This window comes from Gossypium raimondii, chromosome 11, assembly GCF_025698545.1.
Source record: "Gossypium raimondii isolate GPD5lz chromosome 11, ASM2569854v1, whole genome shotgun sequence".
In the NCBI taxonomy this organism is placed as follows: Eukaryota; Viridiplantae; Streptophyta; class Magnoliopsida; order Malvales; family Malvaceae; genus Gossypium; species Gossypium raimondii.
Window position 1 is genome coordinate 4892944 of NC_068575.1, and position 27367 is coordinate 4920310.

Genomic DNA, 27367 nt, shown 5'->3' on the forward strand with positions numbered 1-27367 from the left:
ATTGTCCCCAGCGGAGTCGCCAAGCTGTCGAAACCGTTTTTTGAAAAAAAAATTTTAGTTGTTGACTTTTTAAAAAACAAAACTGGAGTCGCCACCGATCCTTTATTAAGGTGTGATCGGCCCACCTTAAAAATAATTTTGGTCTGCGAAATTTGAGAAAACAAGTTCGGGAGTCAGTTACGCACGAGGAAGGATTAGCACCCTCGTAACGCCCAAAATTGGTACCAAATTGATTTTTTTAAATGCCTTGGTGTCGAAAATTTGAAAAGATTTTAAAAGGAAACTTTTTATTTCATGAATAGATTAAAATAATAAGACAATTCTTATTTCAAAGAAATAAAACACCACACCTAGTAAGTTAGGGCACAATGTTTTTAAATCTTCAAAATACCCGAATATTGCCTTTTGTTTTTGAAAATTCTTATTTCGAGAAGAGAATGTCATGACCAGTAAGTTAGGACCCAACATTTTGAATTCCAGAGAATAAGCTTTTTATTTAAAATTTGTGAATTTATTGCAAAACAAATACTTGGCTTTCTAAATTCATCGAAAAAATAATCGCGATCCAGTAAGTTAGGACACAATCTTTCCCGAGAATCCTGAATGCCAAATATTTTGGAATTTATAAAATAGGATGATTTCAATCCTTTGAGAAAATCAAAATATATATTTTTTGAAAAGGGATGCTAAAAAGGTTAAGGTATAACATGAAACAGATACTCTAATTTCAAATATAAATGAATAAGTATTTACAAATATATATACAAGCACAATTTACAAGTAAATTAAAATATGAGTGTGCATGTTTTTTTAAAAAAAACATATAAGTATACATGTGAGAGAAAAGGAATGAAATATATAAACAAAAACCTTGTAATAATTTATAAAAAAGTATGTATTTATGTACATGAAAATTATGAAAATAAGATTTTTAAAAATATATATATGCATATGTATAGATATTTACAAAAAATGTATAAGTATATATATAAAATATAAGGTATATAAAAGTTAAAAAATATAAAAAAGCGTATGGATAAAAGATATGCATATGTACATATAAAATAGAAATATACAAATATATAAGTATTTACAGAAAAATAATTTGAAAACAAAAGTATGTATATAAAAAGAACGTTTGTATGTACAAAATATATATATTTAAAATCTTTTAAAAATATATGTATGTATATTATCTAAAACATGCGTGTATATGTATAGTAATAATAATAATAATAATAATAATAATAATAATAATAATAATAATAATGATGATGATAAATATTTAAAAATAAAAAAGAAAAAGAAAAATAGCTAAAATGGACCAAATTGAACTTAAAAACAAAAAAATGGGCGAATTTTGAATAAAATTTTAAAAGAAAAGGTCCACTTGAACACGCGCGTAACAACGGAGGACCAAAAGGAAAATTATCCCGTCCTTCCAAAACGCTGCACAGCAAGGGGCCAAATTGAAACAAAAATAAAATGTGCGGCACAATTTCTAAAAAAGTAAACAAGTTTAATTGAAATGCGCTGCAAACAGGAGGGGCCAATTGCGCAAATAGTCCATGTGACATCAGAGCGCGCGGATCCTCCCCTTCGGGTCGGGTCACCGCGCGGGTCGCCCCAGGCTAAAACGGTGCCGTTTTGAATCATTATTTAAACAAAAAAAACATTTCAGAAAACATTTTCAGCATAAAAAAAATTAAAACAGATGCTGCCCATTTTCCCTCTGCTAGGGTTTTATTCCCTACGCCGCCGCCGCCGCCCTCAACCAATCGGCCAGTTCAGACCCCGGCCGTCCAAGGCGAAGCGTGCTTCGGGTTTCATCGGCATGATCACGCAGGTAAGCCTCTTCCCTTTTTTATTATTATTATTTTTTTTAAAAATCAAAACAAATGAAATAAAGAGAATAAAAAACGAAAAAATATTTCACCTTGAATAAAAAAACAATCTGTATTCGGTGTTTTTTTCTATTTCTTGCGTATTTTCTCCGTTCATACAATATCGTCCCTTTTACAGATTTAAAAGGGCCTTTTATAGGCCGAAAAGAAAATAAATCGAGGGAAAAAAAACAATATTGCTTGCTGTTTTTTTCTCTTTGGACTCCTTGAGTCCGTTTTTCAGGTGTTCGTGGAGAGTTTGGCACGCGTGGAGGCCGAAACGTGCGGCGATCGGGCGTTAGGCGTGGTGTCTTGCTTCTTGGCACACAAGCGAATCAAACTAGGGTTTTCCTCTTTTGTTTTTTTGTGTTTTGGGCTGATGTCTGTATTGGGCTTAGGTTAGTTTTGTTATTGGGCCACTTATTTGTTGGGCCCTAGATGAGTTTAGGCCTACTATTAAAAAACTGAAATTGCCTGCTTTGTTTTTGTTTGGGCCCGGGCAATTTAGGCTTGTACATACAATATTATCAATTTTTTTAATTTTAATATATATATTTCCAAATAATAAATTTAAATTTATTATGATAATTACGTCTTTTATTTTAATGTAACTATCATGATATATATATTTTTTCCAATTTTTTTAAAAATTAATTATAAATATTTTTAAATATTAATTTAACAATATGAAGAAAAACAAAAGATATTTTTGTAGACAATTTTTTTTTAAAATTCGTAATTTTTTATATATAATATGGATAGATTATAAATATACATCGTGGTGGCACAAAAAAAAAGTTTATACTGTATATGTAAAGGCCATATACTATCAGGGGTGTGCATTTTTCGGGTAAAACCGAAAAATTTGATTAATCGACCGAATTTGGTTAATCGGTCTATTAACTGAATTTTTTCGGTCGGGGGTGGGTTAATTATTTGTTGATTTTTTGGTTAACGGTTAAATCGGTTCGAAACCGGTTGGTTAACCGAATTTTTTCGGTTTAACCGAAAAAATTGATAAACAAAATTATAATATATAAATGACGTCGTTTATTTGGCTCCAAATTTCCTTAGTTTTCCCCAAGTCAGAATCAGATTTTCCCGATTTCATTTCCCCAATTTCCCAATTTCTTTCCGCCGTTTTCTTCACATCTGATTCCGGGTCCTACAAGTCCTATTCGGAGTCAGGCTCCGATTCAGCTCGTCGACTGTCGATGCTAGTCTCAAAGGCGACGGTTTGAAATTGCTTGTTTTGTTTTTCTTCTGGAAGGACGTTAGTGAACTCGAATCGAGCTTAAACGGAAGTATTGTAAGTTTTAGAGGTATTCTTTTTCCCTTTCTGTAAATCCTCTTGAATCATCGAGATGTCTTCGATCGTGGTTAAAAAGTAGTATAAATATGATTGAGCCTTCTTGCTTTGTTATGGTAGATGTTACATAATGTATGTAAATACATATTTGGGTGACTTTATGATTGCAATTGCAGATTGAAAAGACCCAAATAATTTATGTGAATCAATATTGATTGCGATGTGAGGATATTAGTTTAGATGTCTTAATCACATGTTAACATCTTTAATATAATATTGTCACCAAAATTGGAGCTAATCTAAAGGTTTCCAATAAAATAGCCATTTTTATTCCCTCTTTGTCACTCTCTCATCTACCAGAGTTGGATGGTTGCTAATGTCATAGTTGGATTAGATCTAAAACGAGTGTCGGATTTAGCTGGACCAAGTCAATTTTTTATTAAAAAAAAAGTCATTCTAAAAAAAATAGTTTAATCAAAGGGTTAAGGGCTCTTTCCATGTAGTTGGGTTTTCAACCCCGTGAGTCTAACAGACAATTCACCGAGGGCTCCCTTCCCCTCCCTCTTTATTTTTTTTCTTTTTAAAAATAATATTAAAATATGAGATAAATTAATATAGAACACAAAAAATAATATTGAATAGTTATTAAAATCTGAAAACACAAAATTAATGAAAATAAAAAATAAAAGACATGAAAGAAAATAAAATTAGCTGCAAAAAACGTATAAATAATTTTTCTAAACAGTTTCCAAAGTTTGTTGTTCAAAAACTAAACAACGCTTTGATTAAATTTCTTTTCTTCAGCATCATAGCATTTACTAATTCTAATACCGTAGTATAAATTTCTTTCTCAAATAACCAATAACAACATCATTTAAACTTGTATTATCAACAGTAACAGTAAATAATTTTAAAATAATTATTCAATTCCAACACTATTGTATTTTTATTTAATTTTTAAAATAACTTTAAAAGACTTCATAGAAATTGCTTTTATTATTAAAAATGACTTTTTTTAAATAAAAAATTGACTTGGTCTAGCTATGGTACTAGAATTAGTAAATGCTATAATGCTGAAGAAAAAGAAATTTAAAATTAAAAAGTAGTCTTGTTGAACATAAAGTTAGACTTATATCTAAATCCGACACTCGTTTTAGATCTAATCCAACTATGGCATTAGCAGCCATCCAAATGTGGTAGATGAGAGAGTGACAAAGAGGGATTAAAAATGGCTATTTTATTGGAAACCTTTAGATTAGCTCCAATTTTGGTGACAATATTATATTAAAGATGTTAACATGTGATTAAGACATCTAAACTAAAATCCACACATCTTAAACCAACACTCAATATTGATTCACATACATTATGTAACATCTACCATAACAAAGCAAGAAGGCTCAATCCTTGATAAGGATTATAAAAAAAAAATTCTGGTGATAATAGAATCGATATGAAAATGAAAGAGTTAAGGAAAAACATAGTTAAACATTGTGCAAGACTTCCATTAGCCATTATTATATTGGGAGGAATTTTGGTGCATTAACCTTAAGTTACGGTGATTTATCTCTCTATTAAGACCCATATTTTTTTCTATTTAAAGAGTGTCTAAATACACTCCCAAACAATTAGTGAGGAAATCGAACAATAACCTATTTATAAGTTAATATAAAATTCCTTTAACAGTATTTTGATAAATTTTAAATTTTATTTAAAATTAAAATATCTCTTTAATTATCTCATAAAAAATAAAATCAATGACAAAATGGAAAACAAGGTGAATTGACGGAAACTTTCACCTTTTTTAAAAAATTTAAGAGCTTAAAAAATCCAAAGGACTAGAAATTGATATTTTAAAAGACGAGAAAAAAATAAAATGGGGAATTATTTAAAATCAAAATTTAAAAGTTCAATAAGAGATTAGGATAATAATTTTTTAAAATAAATAAAAATTAAAACATGAGAAAATTAATATACCTTTTTATACTCACTAGTTTTGTTGTCAAGAATTGAAAGCACTTCAATTGCCTGTATCCGAATACATATCTTTTAAAATTTATCGAAAATATTTATTTTAATGTAACTTAAAAGATAATAGCACTGATCCGATTATCAAATTAAAATTCAAATAAATTTACAATATTATCAAAATTTTTAATTTTAATATATATTTTCAAAATAATAAATTTAAATTTATTATGATAATTACTCCTTTTATTTTAATATAACTATCATGATATGTTTTTTCCAATTTTTTAAAAATTAATTATAATTATTTTTAAATATCAATTTAATAATATGATGAAAAATAAAAGATATTTTTGTAGATATATTTTTTAAATTCGTACTTTTTTTATATATAATATGGATAGATTATACATATACATTATGGTGGAAAAAAAATGTTGATAGGGTATATGTAAAGGCCATATACAATGGATAATCAAAGTATAAAGATTAGTGTTAGATAAAGTGGAAGTGAGTTGATTAAGTCCTCCACTCATTTACCTACTCTTCCTTTTTCTAATTAAATAAGACTGACTATATACTTTTAAATAAAATACTTTCCTAGTCTTCCTTTTTCCAATTTTATAATCAGCAGATCAAGAAACAAGTATTGATTTTGGGAAATTTGTTAGTTTAGTGTTCCTTTTAAAAGTATTTTTAAAAAGTATTGTAAAATGATAATTTTGAGGAGTACTTTTAGAAAGTTTAGTTTAAGATTTAACTGTTTAGTTTAAGATTTATAATGTTTAAATTAGTTAATATTATGATATTTTAGTAAGAATATAAAATAATTTATTATAATTTGTTGTTAATATTTTAATATATGAAATATAAATTTTAATTTTTTAAGTAACTAATATTAATTATTCATAAAATCTAATTGAATATATAAACAATATTTTAAATAATAAAATATGATCAATAAAAATTTAAATATATATCACAACTTTTTATTTTATATATATTTCTTTTTCAAACAATAAATTTAAATTTATTATGATTATCACAACTTTTGTTTCAATATAACTACAAGCATATATTTTCACTTTTTAAATTGATTATAATTGTTTTTGAAATGTTAATTTAGTAATATGGTAAAAATAAATGATATTTTTAACAGTTTAATTTTTTTAAAAATTATGTACTGTCTATGTGAAGGCATTATACAAGGGATCATCAAAGTACAAAGATTAGTAGTATTAGGTAAAGTGAAAGTGAGTTGATAAAGTAGTATTAGGTAAAGTCGTCCACTCATTTTACTTTTAAATTAAAAAAAATTTTAAACAAATAAACTCTACTTTTGTTCTACGTACCTACCTTTCTGTTTGTATTCTCATTCTATTAAATAAGAACTGCTTCTTGCAATTGTTTTCCCAGCAAGATTTCTGCACTCACATCTTGAAATCCAAATTCAAGATTTTAAAGAAATTTCTGAGCTCAATCACTATTATGGCTTGGGCTGCTGTGACATCTGCAGTGACAACAATTGGCAACCTGCTAACTCAGGAAGCCATATACCTATGGGGTGTGGAGGAGCAAGTTGATCGTCTGCAAACAGAGCTCAAATGGATGCAAAGCTCCTTAATGGAGGCAGAGACAAAACAATCAACGGATGAGAGGATTCGTCTTTGGGTTGCTGAAATCAGAGAGCTTGCTTATGATGCTGAGGATGTTGTCGAGGAATTTGCTCTCAAGATTGGATCCAAAAACAAAGGAGGTCTTCCGAGTTGTATTAAAAGATCAGCCTGCTGTTTGAAAGAGGGATGGATGCTCCACAAAACCAGGTCAAAAATCGAGAAAATCATAGAAAGAATCAACGACTTGGTCCGACGACTACAGGCCTACGGAGTAAAGGAATTAAAGAACAGAGGAGAAGAATCAAGTTCTTCAACTGAAAGACGAGAATCAAGGCGGCCTTATCCACATATTATGGATGATAATATTGTTGGACTAGTTGATGATACCAAGGGGTTGGTCAAAGTTCTTACGAACGAAAGTGGATGCAAGGTTGTTACAATATGGGGCATGGGTGGTCTGGGAAAGACCACTCTCGCCAAGAAAATATATCACCATCGTCAGGTTATTGATTATTTCGATCACTTGGCTTTTGTATATGTTTCTCAACCATGCCGGAAAAGAAATGTTTGGGAAGACATTCTATCTGGTTTCAAAATTTTAGATGACAGGAAGATAACAGATGAAGCATTAGCAGAGAAGTTGTGTAAAACTTTGGAGGATAAAAAGTGTCTGGTGATACTTGATGATGTTTGGACCAGTGAAGCTTGGGATAGTCTAAAACCTGCCTTTCCAGTTGCAACGGGCCGTGATAGCACTAGCAAGATATTGCTCACCTCTAGAAACAAGGGGATAGTTTCAGATGCTGACATAAGAGGTAAAATTTTCTTAATTAGGTAAAGTTGAATACTCTTATTCCTTTTATGGAAAATAAGAGGTAAAATTTTCTTAATTAGGTAAAGTTGAATACTCTTATTCCTTTTATGGAAAATAACTATGTATATTATTTCAGAGTTGAAGTGCCTAAACGATCAACAAAGTTGGGAATTGTTTCAAAAGATTGTATTTCCTCAAACAGGTAAATATACATATAGCAAAATTCTTGTTATATGCTAAATTTATTTTTCATTTTAAACTTTTTGACAATAATTAAAATTAAAAATATATAAAATCTATTTTATTTAAAAATTTCAAAACCTTAATATGAAATAAATAAAAGAAATCAAGGTTTTGGGGTTTATCAATTAATGGTACACGCATGCAAATATAATTAATAGGTAAATTCATTATCTTTTATATTATAATTTTTAATAACTTGCTATCACTTACCGGAATAAATTATATTAGGATCATCTTAAAAATATAATTTTAGGCACCAACAAAATAATGTCACATGTTAAATTTTAAGATAACAAAGAATTATTGTACACTCATTTGTATTTAATATTTTCTCCAACTTAATTTAACTTTAATTAAATTATTTAAAATAATTAATTTTTTAAATTATAAACAAACATCTTTTCTTCTTTTACAAGTTTTAATCATTTTGTTTTTTTCATAAGTTAAAATTTTTATTTTTGTGCAACCAATTTTTAAAAAATAGTAATTTTTGTGTAATATTTTTCATGTCATTGAACATAAATTTGATAATTATTTTATCCTGAACCCAAAACCCCGAACCTTGAACTCGAACCCTGAACTTAAACCTTGAACCCCGAATCTCATAGTTTAAGGTTTGGATTTGAGATTTAAAGTTCAGAATTCGAGGTTCAAGTTTAAAGTTCAAAGGTTCAGGGTTATGGGTTACGAGTTTAGGTTATGGTTCAAGGGTTTGGGGTTGCAAGCTTGAAATTTTATGTTTTGGATCTAGGGTTTAGGATTATAGATTCAAGGTAAAAAAATTACCAAAATTATGTGTCAATGACATGGAAAAAATTGTTGAAATGTTGTTAAATAATTGGAAAGGGACCATGAATAATGTGATCAGAAGAGTCCATAAAATAATTTCTCTATGGATGAGTGTATAATAATTCATGTCTTTAAAATTTGAAAATGTGACAAAAAAATTTTTAATTTTTAGGATCATTCTAATGTAAATTATTACCTTATCTTAATTATTGGACTATATGTTTGTTTAGTTTCTTAAGCACTTTCATGGTATTCTTTTATATGTTTATCCTGGATCCTTGCATCAGAAAGATGGAGGCGCAGGTAAACCATTGTTATCAAGAGTAAAGCCCAAGAAAGATGTAGTTGATTTGAACAACCAGCACATCTCTTTACGACCCTATTTAGCAAACCAATCCGCTAACCTATTGGCTTCTCGTCTGATAACATTGACTTTCAAAGAAGAAAGTTGCATGACCAGCTTATCAAAAACCTGAAGGACTAGCCTTAATCTCCATCTTCGATCTTGACTTTTCTTCTTAATATTAGAAGCAATAGTCTGGGAGTCAGTCTTGATTGTCACATTGGTCCATTTTTTCTTCATAGCTAATTCAATCCATCCAACCATAGCTTTAGCCTCGACAACCTCACATGAATCCACTTAATCCTTTTACCAATCCCATCCAGAATCTTCCCACTTAAATTTCTGCCTATTTCTCTAATACCAACACAAGCTATTAAGGTGTCGAATGCCCCATCACAATTAACTTTAACCCAACCTTGTGGTGGTTTCTCCCAAATATCAGCACAAGTATTTGACTTCCTAGTTCGATCAGAGTTATTGTTTGAACAGAGGATCCATTGAGCAGATAAGAATTCATTCATGGAGCAATTAATCCTTCGAATAATTCTCTCCAAACCAAGTTTCACACCTCCAATTGTAACCTCACACCTAGCTTTGTAACAACTTTGAGAACCATCTGTCAAATGATTGAGTTTGATCATTTAGCCCTTGAAGACCAAAACAAGCCTCATACTATATTCCCCTAACCCAATTACAACTAAGAAAAATATGTTCAAAGTCTCATCTTCAATACCACATAAACAACAAATTGGGTTCGAAACATACTTTCTTTTCCACGGATTAAAACGAGATGGAATAGCATTATGACACAATTTCCATAAGAAAACTTTAAATTTGTTCGGTACCTGTAAGCTCCAAATAGCTTTCCAAGTGCTCCTATCAATTAAGTGAGAGCTGGAAGGTTGTAAAGAAGACTCATTTCCATAGTGCTTTCTCAACTTCTTGTACCCTGACTTCATCGAATATTGATCAACAGCTGTAAATGGCCACACCAATTTATCTTGCTCATCTGTTTCACGAAGAGGAACTTTTAATTTCCCAATTTCAATATCTTCTAACCACATTGAAATACTGGGTAAGTCCCAATTTAGTTCTTCTAAACAAATGATCTCAGCAACTCTTGTTGGTAAGGATCCGTCAATACTTCTAGGATGCTTTTGTTTCCTATCTTTTAACTCCCAGCAACCATCTATCTTCCCAAATGTGGATGCTTTCGCCATTTAGCACTTGCCAAATCAAAGTCTCCTTTTAAAAACGCTTTCCCTTCAAGAATGCTACTCCACACCCATGATGACCTAGCTTCCTTTTTAGCTTCAAGTAAACTAGAATTCGGGGAAAAAAGTCCTTTTAAAATCCTAGCCCAAAGAGCATCAGGATCCTGGACTAACTGTCAAGATTGTTTTGCAAGTAGAGGAAGTCCTCCAAGCTTTTCAATGGATACGTCTCTCATTTTCCTTCTGCTGAATTCATTTCCACGCATAAGTTTTTAGGAAATTCGAAAAGATATCGTATACATTGAAGCGCATGCTACTGCTTTAATAAGAACCTCCCTTCCCCTTCAAGATAACGTTTCGCTTTCATTTTTAAGTTTGGTAAGGACCTTTATATATATATATATGGTTAAAGTAAGGACCTTATCTTTGATATGCCTCAAAGTTAATGTTTTCAAAGCCCCACAAAGAAGGGACACCCAAGTAGGCGTCCGAATTATTTGCCACCTCTAAGTTAGTCTCTTCTTGAATCAACCTTTCGTTGTCCCTTTGGGAGTATTCACACTAAAAACGTTGCTTGATTTATCATAGTTGACCCTTCGTCCAGAAGCTGCACAATATTCTTGAATCAAGTTAATCATTCTCCTACAATTTAACGAACTAGCGTCCAAAAAGAATAGAAATCGTTCGTGAATAACAAATGTGACACTACTGGATAATGACTACTAAGGCTAATCCCAGAAATAAAACTAGACTCGACTCTATTAATAATCACTACCCCTAGAACTCCTTTCAATATTCACCATGATCTTCGATATGATTTAATACTTAAAATTACAAGGACTAATTGACCTAAATTATGTCATTAATTCAAGACATTTAGTTTTCAGAATTAAAATTATCTCAATCTCGTTCGAAAATTTCCCTTCCCTTAATAGCTTCCAAAACATTCTTTTAATAATTTCCCAATAATTATGATAGAAAATCCGTTAAAATCATCCACAAAAAAGAGATTAATTTAATTGTTTTGTATGCTTAACTTGTACAATATAAGTAAAATCTTATAATTTTATCTCCAAATTCTCTCAACACATCTTTCGACCCTTATTTATAATCTCATTTGTATCAACAGGATATCCAATTTAAAATTACATAATCTTTTTTATATAATTCTTTAAATATTAAAAGTATTTTCCTCTATTATTTTTTTTGTTGGAGTATTAAATATTAGCCTTAAAACCATAAGGCATGAATTCCAAACAACCCTTAAAAAGATATGTAAATTTTGTTTTGAATATCATTTTTCTTTTTAGATTTCAAATTGGATAGTGAATTATCTATTTATTTATTCGAAACTCCTCTTAAATTAATGAGATTGAAGTTTCTTATTTAGTATTGATTGTTCCATAAAGTATTCAAAGTTTTCAAATAGATTTATTTTTTCAAGTGTAGTTAATAACGGCAATAAAATTAAACTTTATAAGTGATAAATTTATATTAAAATTGTTTGATAAATTCATAAAATATAAGTTTGGGTTCATCTACTTTTACATTTCTTTTACCTATTTAAATTATTTCTTAATTTTCATTTTTTAAAAAATTATTCTTAATTTTTTATACAGGAAATATAATCGACGTGGAAATGAAAAAGTTAGGAGAGAACATGGTTAAAGATTGTGCAGGGCTTCCATTAGCCATTGTTGTATTGGGAGGAATTTTGGCTACAAAGAATAATTCATTAAACGAATGGCAAAAGATATCTGACAATTTAAAATCATACTTGAAGAGAGGCAAAAATCAAGGACCAGAGGATGTGTTAGCATTAAGTTATGATGATTTGCCTCCCTATCTAAGACCATGTTTCCTCTATCTAAGCCTTTTTCCGGAGGATTATATGATAGATGTGGATAGATTGATTCAATTATGGGTTCTTTGAAGGTATTGTGTCATCAAAGCAAGAAGAAAGAGACGGTGGGGAAATTGCGGAAGATGTGGCGGAATCTTATTTAATGGAGCTTGTGGAAAGGTGCATGATTCAAGTACGAGAAAGAGATGTGGCAACCTTAAAGGTCAAAACAATTCAGATGCATGATCTGATGAGAGATCTTTGCTTATCAAAGGCAAAACAAGAAAATTTTGTCTTCATTGTCGATCAATCAAATGCATCTTCATTATCTATGATTCGGAAGGTCCGTAGGGTTTCTGTGCATGAGTTTTTTTTTCATACAATGCATTAAAAGTCCAAATATTCGGTCACTTTTGTTCTTCAATGAGTTCTTTCCGGAGGAGGAATTAGACAAATCTTTTCCCTTGGAAGTGTTGAATTCACTGTATTTGATTCTTATGATTTCGCGAGCTGGTATGGGACTCCTTAAAATTCGGGGAATTTAGAGATACATGTTCAACAACTTCCAATTGCTAAGAGCCCTAAACTATGAGAGAACAACAGGTGATCGTTTTGCAGGGTTTAAGTTACCTAGTGATATAGGTAATCTCATCCATTTAAGATTCTTGAGTCTAAAGGATCTTGAGTTCTTATGGCCAAAGTTGCCATCATCTCTAGGAAACTTAAGGTGCTTGCAAACCTTGGATTTAAGAGTTGATCGTGACAAAATTCATGTACCTAATGTGATATGGAGGATGGAGCAACTAAGACATTTATATCTCCCTTCGAGATGTGAAAGCAGTACTAAGTTGAAGTTGGGTACTTTGAGAAAACTCCTAACACTTGTGAACTTCAACACCAAGAATTGTTATCTGAAGGATCTTATCAACATGACAAATCTTAGAGAGTTGGGGATAAATTTGCCCTTCAATATTGAAAATTTCAATGAGGAGTTGGGCGAGAATCCACCCATAATCGGAAGTAAATATCTTCATTCCTTGTCTATTATTACCTCTGGGTACGAATCAATAGATCCAAGACATTTGGCCCATCTCCTTTCAAATTGTACAAGTATTTGCAAGTTGAGTATAGCAGCAGAGATAAGTAAGTTACCAGAGTATCACTACTTCTCTTCACATCTCGCTTACTTACGGTTGAGTTTGTGCAAGTTTGAGGAAGATCCAATACCAACACTAGAGAAGCTGCCTAACTTAAGGATTCTTAGATTCGAAAGGTATTTCAAAGGAAATGAAATGTTTTGCTCTGCTCGGGGTTTTCCTAAACTTGAGTCTCTAATCCTTGAGGAGCACTTAAGATTGGAGGAGTGGAAGGTGGATGAAGGAGCCATGCCTTCTCTTCAGCGATTGGAGATCACGGGTTGCCCAGAATTGAAGATGCTTCCAGAGGGATTGAGGTTCATTACAACCCTCAAAGAACTGAAGATTGAATCAATGCCAAAGGCATTCAAAGATTGATTGGAGGAGGAAGGAGGAGAAGATTTCTACAAAGTCGAACATGTTCCTTCTATCATATTCCAAAACATCTGGTAGATTGACTGATAATTGAGAGGTAATTTCATAACCTCTAGTTTAGGAAATGATTCCTACTTTCTTTGCTTCTTATATATCTTTCGTTTTTGACATTGTCTCACATTCTCACTCCATTTGTCAACACACCAATGAATAATTACATTTATTAAAAGTTAAAGGAAGTCGGACATTGATCTTTTTAGTTTTGCTTTTCAGGTAAAGACGCCATTTTTTCACCAGCTACTGCTATTCACGGGATCAAATCTAGATTTAAAACTCCTATTATAAGTGGCGTGTGAAAGTGTGTTATATTGTGAGATTTGGAATTATCTTCTCGCTTGTTGACATCAGACTGGTTGAATGTTTGTTATTTTCTTCAAATTACAATAAAAAGGTTGCAAGATAAGGTACGGGAAGAAAGGGAGGTGTCTGGATTAGCAAGGTACCAAACCCACATAGCTTTGGTTTACGATCACCATTCCTATCTTTATTTGTTAGCTTTGCTTTCTCTTTTTATTTTTTTCTTTTTTTATCTGTACTTAATGTAATATTAGAAGAGAAGGCAGGACCATGCTTTTCTAGTTCCATTGTAAAATTCATCACTTCGTTGTCAATGTTCATTTCTACTCTTCAGTTTTACTTAAATATAATTGTTTGATATATATATATATTTATATATATATATATATTTGAATATGGATACGATAAGAGAATATAATATTTTAATATTTTCATCATCCTTAACTCAATAATCTTTGTTAAGATATTATACCAGTTCAATGGTTGCACTTCATCCCACACTTTCAAAGCAAAAATAGGAAAAATTAAATATTACCAACTAATAACACTTCCAAATTACATTGTCTTACAAAAAAAAAAGATACAATTTGAATTTTTTATCAACATTTGATGGTTTAGCAAGCTATGCTTTATAAAAGGCAAAGGAATCTAAGGAAAAAAGATTCCAATTCAAGATTTTGTATCCCCATGCTTTGCTTCTTATATCTACCAACAATATCTTGATGATAATAAACTAAAAAAAAAAATTCAAGGGAATCAAAGATTTCAAATCCAACTTAATCGATTGAAAATTTCACATCCACTTAATTATTTCAAATGATATTTATTCAATAAGTTTAAATCAAAACCACAAGAATCCCCATTTATCTTTTATTCAAAATGTAAATCGGATTCAATGAAAATATTGAACATATAATGTGTGCACATGGAAATGTCCAAATCTTTAAATATAGGGTCGACATGGGAGAAATCTCCTAAAGATTTATAAAATTCAATATGATCCTATTATTTTCGTTATAAAACTCAATATCTTATTCGGATTAGGATACGAGCGAATAACAGATAACTATTTGTAGTTCAAGGTGTGATAAAATCTCAGTAGCTAAGATATGAATGTTGCAAAATACCATACAAAATCACAGCCACATTTGTTAGTATGACTATTTTGGGTAATCAAAGGAAAAAAATGTTAGCTGTTGAGCAAACAAGGTGAACAGATTAGATATTCCAATTACGTTCAAGCACTTGACAAATCCTTTCTGCAATGGCTTCAGCACGCATCCTAGGACCTTCATCAGCTGCAAAAACCGACCATTTCTAACAACTAAGCTAACATCACACATGATAATATATGTATATTACATATATAGAAGATGATTATATGGATTAAAAGCTATGTTAGTTTGACTCAATACATGACCATGGGACATGCACGATTCTTCAATAACGATATGAAAATACTTGGAAGAAAAATTAAATACATCAATATCTAACATTTACATCTGAGTTCGAGTAAAGAAAACATGTCATTCAATCTAAACATGCAAAATATCCAAAACTCTTGATGAGTGTTAGATAAAAATATGTAGAATGTACCCAAAATACCCATCTCGAACTCAGTAGAGAAATATCTAGCACTCAAAAGACACTACCTTCAACCAAGAACAAGCAAGTTTCTTCAAAGGCTTGATATACTTTCTTCACAGCCATATATATGTTCATATACCCATATTAAGGATGATTGTTTTGGCAAAGAGGATGAAAAGATAGAAAGAAAACCTTTAATCCAATGACAATATTTGATTATAACAACATGACACATATAATTGTGATTAAAATTGCGGTCACAAATACGTTTGCAATCACATCATGTTAATGAATACTATTGCAATCAATTGCAATAAATATCCACAACAACACGAGCCACAATCCTAAAACAACAAAGATAATACATTACAGCTGTTAAGGAATTTTCAATAACGTATATACCTGCAAGATTTTCAGTGATGACACAATAAAATTCACCACCAGACAACTTCCCAATCTAATGAAATTTTCAAACATATCATGTCATAAGTTTCAAGATCAACTGAAACATGCGGATACCAAGTATGATAAGAAATTAAATTAAGGATTTTCTACTGCAAACCTACCACGAAAACATAATTTTTATTAGGATCAAAGGCATAGCCCATCATGGCAGCATTATTGAGTCCATTTTCAGAGGAAAATCCTGAAACATGTTACAGGCAAATATTAAGAAAAACAACGCACAAGCATAAGTATAAAAAACCTAGCATGTAAGAAATCAATACTTGAAAGGACTAAAATCACTGCTAACCTAAGACATTGAATCTAGCACCACTAGGAAACATCCGAAATGATACTTGTCTTTCAATGTTGAGATACATAGGTCCAAGTCTGCCATGTTGCGCCAAACGGGAATTCATCAACCTCTTGAGAACCTAAAGGATGAAAAGTTCCAGTCCAAGTTATATATATACAGACACACACACAGATAGACATGAAGAAAGTGGGTTAATGGTGTATTATTTAAGTAAAGAAAAAGTTGAAATCTTGAACCTCTAAATATTGGGTAACAGCGAGTGTTAAAAGTGCATAAAGTTCTGCTATTATCTACAAGAAACAATGGAGGAATCACATACATTGTTTATATTCACTTTTGTTGCTACACAAGCAAGCTGAGTCCATAAACAAAGGCATATCTTTTTCTCCGTTTTTAAATGGTTTTCTTGTTTTTCGGCTGCTTTTTATATTAAGAGACAGAGATTGTGAGACCTCGTCATTCTCAAGGAGAAAGTGGTCAAGCATGAAGATGATGGGAAGACCACGAGTCGATGGTGGTCGATCCATGAGTTGATTATGAATAGTTTCATGTTATTAAATAAAAATGTTAGCTAAAGTTAGTCGAACGCTGTGTTTTAGGGCCGAGGGTTTAATGAAACTATAAGTTTTGATGTTGAATAAAAATGGTGCGTATTGACTGTTTGTTACAGCTGCTCGAGGAACAGCCCTATAACAGACTTTGTAGCTGCCAATTCTCAGCCATAATAGAAACTGGCATGGGAAATGAGCAGATATGCCATTTTGTGAAGGAAATCAATTCTTTCTTCTTCCTCGATTCTCTTTCTCTTCTCTCTTTTTCTTTCTTCCTCTATTCTGTTGAAATTATGCATCACTTCACCAGCATTCATCATTGTGGACGTATCTGATCTTCAGTCTCTGGTTTACTGCCCATGTAAAGTTATGGAAAGGAATGCAAATTTAAAAGGTTTTCTTGCTATAGTCTATGCAATTTCATGTGTGGGTGAAAGGAGATGAAGATTAATAGAGTAATATTGATATACCAACAATTCATTAATTGAAGTACTATCAATATTATCAACAAGTAACAGAATTAAGTGAGTACACTAATATAGTCTAGAAAAACAATTTAATTAATAATACCATAGGGATGGCAACGGGGTTAAGTTGCTATTGCTATTCATATCCCTGCCGCTAGCTTTTGACGACTTCACCAAGTAAACTGCAATCACAATTGTTGTTCTTATTACCTGCAAAAACACAGCCAACAATCTGAATCCATATCCCCATTTTAGGAACAAATGCATGGTGTACCATTTGTTTCGAAGCCAAATCAATTTTCTTATTTTTTCTTGAAGTAAAACCTTATCTGACACTTATATTCAACACATATTCATGTATTGGTATGAAGATATGACACTCTTATCCTATACTCGTATCCGTGCTCAGGTAACATAAGCTGAACCCGCAAGATAACTGATTTAACATCGCATTGCTGCTAGCTATTGATGATTCCACCAAGTAAACTGCAATCACAAGTGTTGTTCTTATTCCTTGCAAAAACACAGTCAACAATCTGAATCCACATTCCCATTTTCGGAACAAAACCATGGCGTACCATTTGTTTCAAAGCCCAATCAACTTCCTTTACCATCTTCCCCTTACAAAAACCATGAATCAACTTCTTGTATGAATCAAAACTAGGATTAACCCTCTCGAAAACCATTCTCCCTATAATCTCCTTTGCTTCCATAAACCTCGCAGCATCAAGCAAACCGTACAACACCTCTTGATAAGACCCTGCATTGGGATAACACCCTTTCTTTTTCATAATTTCCAACAGCTTCACACCTTCATCAGTCCTACCTTGTTTCCTAAGACCTGAGATCAAGATATTAAAGCTAACAGCATCAGCATCGATTCCTTCCGTTTCCATCCTCCCCATCAACTCAAAAGCTTCATCAACCTTCCCCTTATCGCACAACCCGTGCATTAAAGTAGAATAAGTTCTAACATTAGGCTTACACCTTTGTTTAGGAAATTCATCGAGCAGTTGGAATGCAAACTCTAATTTCCCATTTTCACACAACCCTTTAATGAGAATATTCAGAGTACAAGCTTCGATTTCAACACCCAAATTGGGAGCTTTCCCATAAACCTCGTGAACAACATCAAATAGTTTGTTCGATACGAGTAAGCTCAATACGATATTGAAGGTTTTAACACTAGGCCAAGTCCCATATTCTGGCATGCTAAAAAGGATCTCGATTGCCCTTTTGATTCGACCTCCGACATGCCCATACTTTTTAATCACATGCTGGAAGAATTCATCGGATAAACGACAGGCTTTTTCACGTTTGAGCTTTTCCATTATATTTTCAATGGAATCAAAATCCTGGGCATATGCGAGCTTGTTGATGAGCAAAGTGAAGAGAGGTTCAGTTGGTTTATAATCCTTGCGAGCTGAGTATTGGGCTAGGACTGAAATGAGAGAGTTTGGATCTTTAAGATTGTCAAAGATTTTGAGGATTTCGGTCGGGGAGAGCCAGTCTTTGTGGGTTAGTTTGAAAAGGGGAGGGGAAGTGGTGTGGGTTGGTTGATGGTAGCTGGAAAGTGAGGAGAAAAACGAAAGGGATTTAAGAGATGAGATTTTAGTGGTCATTGGATGTTGAAAAAGTGAGGGAAAATATTGGGGGTAAGAGCTTTTGATAGAATAAAGAAGGGAACGTGAAATCATGCGTTTGGCCATTGGAGAAGGTAGAAACTGGAGAGCTAAAAGCTTTCTGCTATTCGCACTATAAACGTATATAGGGTAAGGGAAAGGCTTAATACTTGTTTTGTCCCCTGTAATATAGGAAAAATCTCATTTTGGCCCCTGTAATATAGTGAAAATCTCATTTTGATCCCTGTAAATTGCCTGCTTACTTTCATTTCGTCCATCATGTTAGTCTATTGATCATTTCCGTAAATCCCATGTGTTAGGGTTCCTATATTATAGTATTCATCCATATACTTTAACCCTCCACGTAGTCGCAATCAATTGGCTTAAATGATCGAGGATCACTATAGTATAAGGACCAAAGTGAGAATTTTATTATTAATTAAGTGACGAACACGTAAACATGCACTAATTTTTTTATACAGAAATGGTCAAAGGATTAAAGTGATAGATGAAATGAAAGTAAAGGGCGCAAAGTGATTGGAAAAGTAGTAAAATGTTGGAAAATATTAAGAGATTGTATGATGCAAAACTTAAATAATTTATCTACTGAAATTTTGAGGTGTATTATTTCGAAGTAATGAATCATTGTTATTTACAACTATATATTATATCTCTTTGAAATGTACAAATAAATTAATCGGCAGAATGTTTATGAATGTCAAAACTTTATTTTTGCTTCTTCTTCCCTTCAAGAATTGGTTGGATTTGGAGGTGCCTATTGAAAGCCTGGTTGAAAAGGAATCGAGTTTGGAATGCCGAAATGATCGGAAGCCATGCCAATATAGCAATTGGAGAGAAAAGGATCGATCCCATTCCGTAATCATATGCCTTAGCTAGTACCTCAGTGAACTGCCAGAGTCCGGTGTTCTCAGTAATTGGCCTCACAGCTTGAGCAACCTGAAGGGAACTAAAATGTCAGAGGGAATAAGGCAAAAGATGCAAACTCTAGACAAATACTATATGCTGGTCCTCTAAATATATGAACAAATTTAGAAAAGAACTTGGGTATGCCCGTATTTGATACTTATTCTTGAATTCGAGTAACATAGTCAACTAGACATACCAAAATCAGACCCCATCCAGTCGGCAGAAATGCAAGACAGCAGACAAGTAAATCCTTGGACGACAGTTCACAGATGACTGAGAGAGTGATAACAATGGCGAAAACACTTAGGAAGAGGAATGCTTTAAAGAACCTAAACATCAGATGGTAACGAGCACTGAAGAGTTGCCTTCCAACGTTCACTGCCTGTATGTCATGTAGAGATCAAGTTATCCGTGCAGAAAATTCAAGGCTACTTCGGAATTTTCAAAATAGAACTCAATATACTTGAGTATTATGATACTTGAATGAATTTTACCTTGACCGTCAGGAAAACTGCAAGAATCACAACCCAGGAAAGCATATAAACAAGGAAATTTTTGCTCTGTTGGGAGATGTCAAGATGATACACCAAGCCATACTGATACAAGAAAAACCGAATCGAAAGAAGAATTTCGAACAATCTAGCACCATATCCTGAACGACGAAGGTGAGCTTGTTCATCATTCCACCAAGATTGCCAACTCTTGTTTTGCTGAATCCCAATACCACCTTTCTCCTTGATCCACTTATTCCAGCCTTTCCAATCATCTACAATCTTGTCCCAATCGAACCCGGAAGGATTAAACAAAAATGGTGCAAATAACCAAGTCATGGTCATGAACCAAACAGAGTACGTGATTAATACATATGCCATGCTACTCTGGTAGGACCTCCGGAACAAATCGTAAACCACTAACAGGAGCAACAGTTCAAATCCTTTAACAAAGTGGCTTCGTGAATACAATCTGTAGTTCTCAGTAAAGCTGGCATGAAACACCACAACCTTACGTCCGGTAGGTATATACTTAGCTCCGCCATACATAATTGTCCGACCAAAATGATGGGTTTTTGTCCCAAGGGAAAAAGTGAAGAAAACAGCAGCAAACTGCAGTTGCATAAGAACAAAATCTTTAAGGGCCGTAAGAAATCCCTTCTCAAGTCCGATCTCCATTACCATCGGTAAGCCAGTTAAAAGACCAAGCTGAATAAACGATTGAGAAGCAAGAGCAGTTTCCAATGATTCAGTGTTTTTCATTCTAGCCTCAATGAGGAGTGCCTTTTCTAGTCCACTAAGAACAAGGTATAGTTGTCCGTAGAGGAACACATAAATTCCGAGTACAGAAATCTGGTTTTTTACAGATCATAAGACGGGAAAGGCAAAAATCAGAAAAGCATCATACAGAGATAAATAGGAATCGGATCAGGTAACCTTGTTTAGTGTGAGAGAATTACCAGGCTGCTGAAGTAAAATCCAATGGTTGTGAAATAGCAAGATAGCATCCTAAAAAAATCAAATCGACGATTTTAACAGGATGATTTTAACAGGATTTTCTATCATAATTATTGGGAAATTATTAAAAAGGATGTTTTGGAAGCTATTAAGAGTTTTTTTTTTTTAGGGAAGGAAATTTTGAACGAGATTGAGATAATTTTAATTTTAAAAACTAGATGTCTTGAATTAATGACATAATTTAATTAGGTCAATTAGTCCTTGTAATTTTAAGTATTACATCATATAGAAGATCATGGTGAATATATTGAAAGGAGTTCTAGGGGTAATGATTATTAATAGAGTCGAGTCTAGTTTTATTTACGGGATTAGCCTTAGTAGTCATTATCCGATGAGTGTCACATTTGTTATTCACGAACGATTTCTATTCTTTTTGGAAGCTAGTTCATTAAATTGTAGGAGAATGATTAACTTGATTCAAGAATATTGTGCAGCTTCTGGACGAAGGGTCAATTATGATAAATCAAGCAACGTTTTTAGTGTGAATACTCCCGAAGGGACAACGAAAGGTTGATTCAAGAAGAGACTAACTTAGAGGTGGCAAATAATTCGGACGCCTACTTGGGTGTCCCTTCTTTGTGGGGGCTTTCGAAAACATTAACTTTGAGGTATATCAAAGATAAGGTCCTTACTTTAACCATATATATATATATATATAAAGGTCCTTACCAAACTTAAGGGCTGAAAGCAGCAAACGTTATCTTGAAGGGGAAGGGAGGTTCTTATTAAAGCAGTAGCATGCGCTTCAATGTATACGATATCTTTTCGAATTTCCTAAAAACTTATGCGTGGAAATGAATTCAGCTTTGCATCAGGATCCTGATCCAGAATATTGTGCAGCTTCTGGACGAAGGGTCAACTATGATAAAAACAAGTAGGACTAACTAGCCCAAAGAGCATCAGGATCCTGGACTAACTGTCAAGATTGTTTTGCAAGTAGAGGAAGTCCTCCAAGCTTTTCAATGGATACGTCTCTCATTTTCCTTCTGCTGAATTCATTTCCACGCATAAGTTTTTAGGAAATTCGAAAAGATATCGTATACATTGAAGCGCATGCTACTGCTTTAATAAGAACCTCCATTCCCCTTCAAGATAACGTTTGCTGCTTTCAGCCCTTAAGTTTGGTAAGGACCTTTATATATATATATATATGGTTAAAGTAAGGACCTTATCTTTGATATGCCTCAAAGTTAATGTTTTCGAAAGCCCCCACAAAGAAGGGACACCCAAGTAGGCGTCCGAATTATTTGCCACCTCTAAGGTAGTCTCTTCTTGAATCAACCTTTCGTTGTCCCTTTGGGAGTATTCACACTAAAAACGTTGCTTGATTTATCATAGTTGACCCTTCGTCCAGAAGCTGCACAATATTCTTGAATCAAGTTAATCATTCTCCTACAATTTAATGAACTAGCTTCCAAAAAGAATAGAAATCGTTCGTGAATAACAAATGTGACACTACTGGATAATGACTACTAAGGCTAATCCCAGAAATAAAACTAGACTCGACTCTATTAATAATCATTACCCCTAGAACTCCTTTCAATATATTCACCATGATCTTCTATATGATGTAATACTTAAAATTACAAGGACTAATTGACCTAATTAAATTATGTCATTAATTCAAGACATCTAGTTTTAAAATTAAAATTATCTCAATCTCGCTCAAAATTTCCTTCCTAAAAAAAAACTCTTAATAGCTTCCAAAACATCCTTTTAATAATTTCCCAATAATTATGATAGAAAATCCTGTTAAAATTATCCACGAAAAAAGAGATTAATTTAATTGTTTTGTATGCTTAACGTGTACAATATAAGTAAAATCTTATAAGTAAAATGGACTTTGATTCGTGGCCCCACTTTGTTGCAAGTTGTATGAAAATTGGGCCACATCCAACAACTTTGGCCAATCCCTTTGTGTGGCAATCACATAGTGTCAAAGATATGTTTCCAATAATGCATTTACTCGTTCAGTTTGGCCATCGGTCTGTGGATGCATGCTCGTGGAGAAGTTCAAATCTGAGCCCATTGACTTGAATAGCTCTGTCTAGAACAGACCTGTAAATCGTCCATCTCGATCACTGATAATAGATAGTGGCACTCCTCAATATTTCACCACGTGTCTAAGGAATAACCGAGCTGCTTCCTCGGCAAGGCACTCATTGGTTGCCGAAATGAATGTTGCATACTTTGAAAATTTGTCCACCACGACAAGAATACTCGCAAACCCGTCAGACTTAGGCAAACCAATAATAAAATTCATGGATAAACTCTCCCATGGCCTTTCCGGAACTGGCAAGGGTTGAAACAAGCCGGCTGGAGTCTTTAGCTCGACCTTGTCTTGTTGGCACACTAGACAATTTTTCACATAAGTTTCCACATCAACACCCATGTGAGGCCAGTAATAACGATCCTTTAAAAGGGCCAAAGTGCGATGCATCCTTGGATGGCCCGCCCATTTTGAGTCATGACACTCCTTCATAACTTCCTTACGTAGTTTCCCATAGTGGGGCACATATAGGCGGTGTCCATGAGTGTATAACAGCTCCCCATCAAGCCAAAATCTTCTCGTTTTTCCCTCCTTGGCAAGCTCAATCAAATTTTTAGCTGTGGGATCATAGGACAATCCCTCTCGAATGCGTTCCAATAAAGAGCCATCAGGTTGGCTAATTGCTGCGAATTCCATCTTTCGACTGAGTGCATCAGCCACAATGTTGGCACTTCCTGGTTTGTACTCCATTGTGAAATCAAATTCCACAAGTAGAACCTGCCAACGAGCCTGTTTGGGAGAAAACTTTTTCTGGGTTAGGAAATAACTATTGGCAACATTATTGGTGAGGACCACGAACCTGGAACCCAATAGGTAATGTCTCCAAGTGCGTAAGCAGTGTACTACCGCAGTCATTTCCTTCTCTTGGACCGTATATCTTCGCTCCATATCATTAAGCTTTCGACTCTCGAAAGTAATTGGGTGTCCATCTTGCATCAGTACTCCCCCAATAACATAATCTGATGCATCCGTACGTACCTCGTAAGGCTTTGAAAAATTCAGCAAGGCAAGTACATGTTCCCTCGTCATTTCTTGCTTCAATTGATTAAAGGCCTTCTCACATTCCAGATTCCAATCCCATACCTTCCCCTTTTTTAGCATGTCCGTCAAGGGTGTGGTAATTTTAGAGTAGCCTTTGACAAAGCGTCGATAGTAATTTTCCAACCCAAGGAAAGATCTCAACTCCGTTACCTTGGTTGGGGCCTCCCACTCGGAAATGGCTCGAACCTTACTCTTATCCATTCGGATCTTACCACCTCCCACAATGTGGCCGAGGAATAACACCTCTTGTTGGGCAAATGAGCACTTCTCCTCTTTGACGAACAACTCATTTTCCCTTAAAGTTTGGAACACTTCCCTCAAGTGTCCCATGTGTTCCTCAAGAGACTTGCTATACACCACAATATCATCAAGGTACACAACCACAAAACGATCAAGAAAAGGCTCAAGTACCTTATTCATCAGGGTCCAGAATGTAGCTGGGGCATTCGTGAGTCCGAAAGGCATCACAAGGAACTCATACGAACCATACCGTGTCACACAAGCTGTCTTTGGCTCATCCCCCTCGGCTATTCGAACTTGGTGGTACCCCGATCTCAAATCTAACTTGGTAAACCATCTTGCACTACCAAGCTGATCGAACAAATCTACAATAAGAGGAATAGGGTACCTATTCTTCACAGTGATCTTGTTTAGAGCTCGATAATCGATGCACATTTTCAAGGACCCGTCATGTTTCTTTTGAAACAATACTGGTGCCCCGTATGGGGATTTAGAAGGTCTAATGAATCCCGCATCCAAAAGTTCCTTCAATTGTTTCCGCAACTCTTCTAATTCTGGTGGAGACATAAGATAGGGAGCCCTTGCTGGCGGCACCACATTGGACACTAGCTCGATTTTGTGGTCCACCTCCCTCTTAGGTGGCAAACTTTTAGGCAACTGAGCAGGTATTACATCTCGAAATGATTGTAACAATTGGCCCACTTCTTTCAGAGTCTCACTCTCGATCTTCAAGGTAGCTAAATATGAGACTTCATTTCTACGTACCCCTTTAGCAAACTAAATTGCTGACAGTGTTTTTCCCTCAAAGCTTCTTTTCCTTGTCACTTTCACCATACATTGATGTTTCGCGTCAGAAATCACCATGTAATTGCTCGAATGGGAAATAAGAACATTAACCTGATCAAGGAAACTTAGTCCAACCACAAAATCGTAATCATCAAGTGGTATTACCTTAATGGATACCTTCCCGGACCATTTGCCGAGCTAAAGATTCACTCCCTTTGCAACCCCCTTTATTGGTACACTTTCAGAGTTCACTGTTTTGATTCGACCCACTTTATTATCTATCTTGAGGCCCAGTTTACGAGCAGCCTCCTCGGACATGAACAAATCAGAAGCGCCTGTGTCAACGAGCGCATTCAATTTTCTGCCAGCAACAATGACATCTACAAACATCAACCCATGGCTCATTCTATCTTCGACACCCTCTAGTATCGAACCCAGATTGTTATCCTCCACGTCGGACTCCCCTTTTCTTCCATAGCCGTGAGAGCAGCCTTTTTTTGGTAGTCCTTGATCATATGTGGACCATCACAGTGAAAGCAACTTATAGGCCCACTCTTTCTCTTGTCCCAATGCTTCTTACCATTGCCGTTCCTAGTGGGCCTCTCTTTATCTCCCCCACTATTACCCTTTTGATTAAATCTAGGCTTAGAAGAATTGGCATTGTCTTTCTTTCCACCAAATTTAGCAAGCGATTTGCTATGGACATAACCTTGGTGAGTTCTTGAACTCCTCGGCGTTGTAACTCTTGCTTCGCCCACGGTTTTAATCTATCCATGAAGGAAAAGAATGCCTCTTTCTCTTCCATATCTGAGATTTGGAGCATAAGTTCGCTAAACTCCTGCACATACTCCCTCACAGTGCCTTGTTGCGCAAGCCGACGCAACTTTGCCCGAGCCTCATCCTCGGCATACTCTGGGTAAAACTGTGCTTTGAACTCACATCGAAACTCTTCCCAAGTTTCGATTTCGGTCCCACCACGTCTCACATCAGTGGACCTACGACGCCACCACAACAAAGCAACGTCAGATAAATAATCGCAGCAGTAGTTATCTTAGTGGCATCCTCTGTGATGCCTTTAGCAAGAAGTATTGCTCGATTCCCCACAGAAAATTGTCCACATCTCTTGCGGACCTTGTTCCCTTGAACTCCTTGGGCTTTAAAACATCAATATTGGGCTTGGGTGCGATAACAGCTAACCCACCATTGCCCGAAGCAGCCTTGTAGATTGTGAGTTCACCCTTGAGTTCCACAATCTCCCCTTTCAAGGCTGTCACTATAGCCTCAATGGCATCATCTCTCCCAGTCAACTGTTCCACATTATCCAACACATACACTTTGAGTTGCTCCTGCATGGACTACAATCCATCATGTAGCCTATCATCGACATCATCAACCCTCTCCTTGATGTCCCCCACAGAACTCTCGAGAGTGACGACACGATCTTCTAAAGCTGACAATATGTCCCTCGAGCGGCTAGCTTTCCTAGCCCTCCCACGGGTCTCCACTCCCTCAACTTCTTTTGAGATCTTTCAACGGTCGCTTCGAACTTTGGCTCGGATACCAACTGTCACGGACTTAGAATTTTCCCACGCGATCCGTGCTGCCTTAGGCAATTTCTTTGCTCCCAAAAACGCCTAAGTCAGCCTAACTTGCGACGATAAAGGATTCAACAGAATTCCACTCCAAAAACGCCTAAGTCAGCTTAACTTGCGACGATAAAAGATTCAATAGAATTCCCTCAAGGAACCTACGAAGAACAGTAGAAGAACGAAGTAAGAATGAACGTTGAAAGATGAACAAAAGCCACAGAAAAGTAAAAACACTTAAGAGAAAAGTTTGAGTGAATACTCTCAAGATTCTTATTGATAACTGAATGAATTACAATGAGCATAGAGGTCTCTATTTATAGTTGAGCCTCCCTATAATCAACGGTGTAGA

The 27367-nt window shown here is 34.3% G+C and overlaps 3 protein-coding genes and 1 pseudogene across 7 annotated transcripts in view; 1 reads left to right on the plus strand and 3 right to left on the minus strand.

Annotated features, from left to right (window-relative positions):
- The first annotated feature begins 6511 nt into the window (after nt 1-6511).
- Nucleotides 6512-13627, plus strand: LOC128031967 (probable disease resistance protein At1g58602; annotated as a pseudogene).
- A 1348-nt stretch (nt 13628-14975) lies between these two features.
- On the minus strand, nt 14976-19012 carry LOC105761361 (pentatricopeptide repeat-containing protein At3g14580, mitochondrial-like). Of its 4 annotated transcripts, none has more exons than XM_052623796.1 (5): nt 17359-19012; nt 16232-16355; nt 16044-16123; nt 15880-15934; nt 14976-15188 (listed from the first exon to the last, which is right to left on the minus strand). In XM_052623796.1, exon 1 carries the CDS (start codon nt 18962-18964, stop codon nt 17714-17716), a length of 1251 nt encoding a protein of 416 aa, XP_052479756.1. In that variant the 5' UTR covers nt 18965-19012; the 3' UTR covers nt 14976-15188; nt 15880-15934; nt 16044-16123; nt 16232-16355; nt 17359-17713. The 4 variants fall into 4 exon arrangements, with proteins under 4 accessions (XP_052479756.1, XP_052479757.1, XP_052479755.1 ...); XM_052623797.1 differs by lacking the exon at nt 15880-15934 and adding an exon at nt 16474-16527; XM_052623795.1 differs by lacking the exon at nt 15880-15934 and adding an exon at nt 16474-17141.
- Nucleotides 14976-27367, minus strand: part of LOC105784769 (pentatricopeptide repeat-containing protein At3g14580, mitochondrial) — a 147915-nt gene continuing 135523 nt past the window's right edge. The window contains exons 6-7 of one of the 2 annotated variants that reach the window (XM_052623788.1): nt 15880-15934; nt 14976-15188 (exon numbers count right to left, since the gene is read on the minus strand). The gene's annotated coding sequence lies outside the window, so the exon portion shown is untranslated. The remainder of the gene's footprint in view (nt 15189-15879; nt 15935-27367) is intronic. The other variant, XM_052623784.1, reaches the window with a different exon arrangement.
- On the minus strand, nt 19583-21318 carry LOC128034852 (putative callose synthase 8). The gene is made up of 4 exons (XM_052623778.1): nt 21255-21318; nt 20299-21147; nt 20001-20186; nt 19583-19834 (listed from the first exon to the last, which is right to left on the minus strand). Exons 1-4 carry the CDS (start codon nt 21300-21302, stop codon nt 19604-19606), a joined length of 1314 nt encoding a protein of 437 aa, XP_052479738.1. The 5' UTR covers nt 21303-21318; the 3' UTR covers nt 19583-19603.

Bases quoted from the DNA above. Each gene is read 5' to 3' on its own strand.
- LOC105761361 (XM_052623794.1), bottom strand. From the start codon at position 18,964: ATGGCCAAACGCATGATTTCACGTTCCCTTCTTTATTCTATCAAAAGC.
- LOC128034852 (XM_052623778.1), bottom strand. From the start codon at position 21,302: ATGCTATCTTGCTATTTCACAACCATTGGATTTTACTTCAGCAGCCTG. The intron at 21,148-21,254 runs GTAATTCTCTCA...GTAAAAAACCAG, and splicing joins GATTTTACTTCAGCAGCCTG to ATTTCTGTACTCGGAATTTA. The intron at 20,187-20,298 runs GTAAAATTCATT...CATGACATACAG, and splicing joins CAGTTTTCCTGACGGTCAAG to GCAGTGAACGTTGGAAGGCA.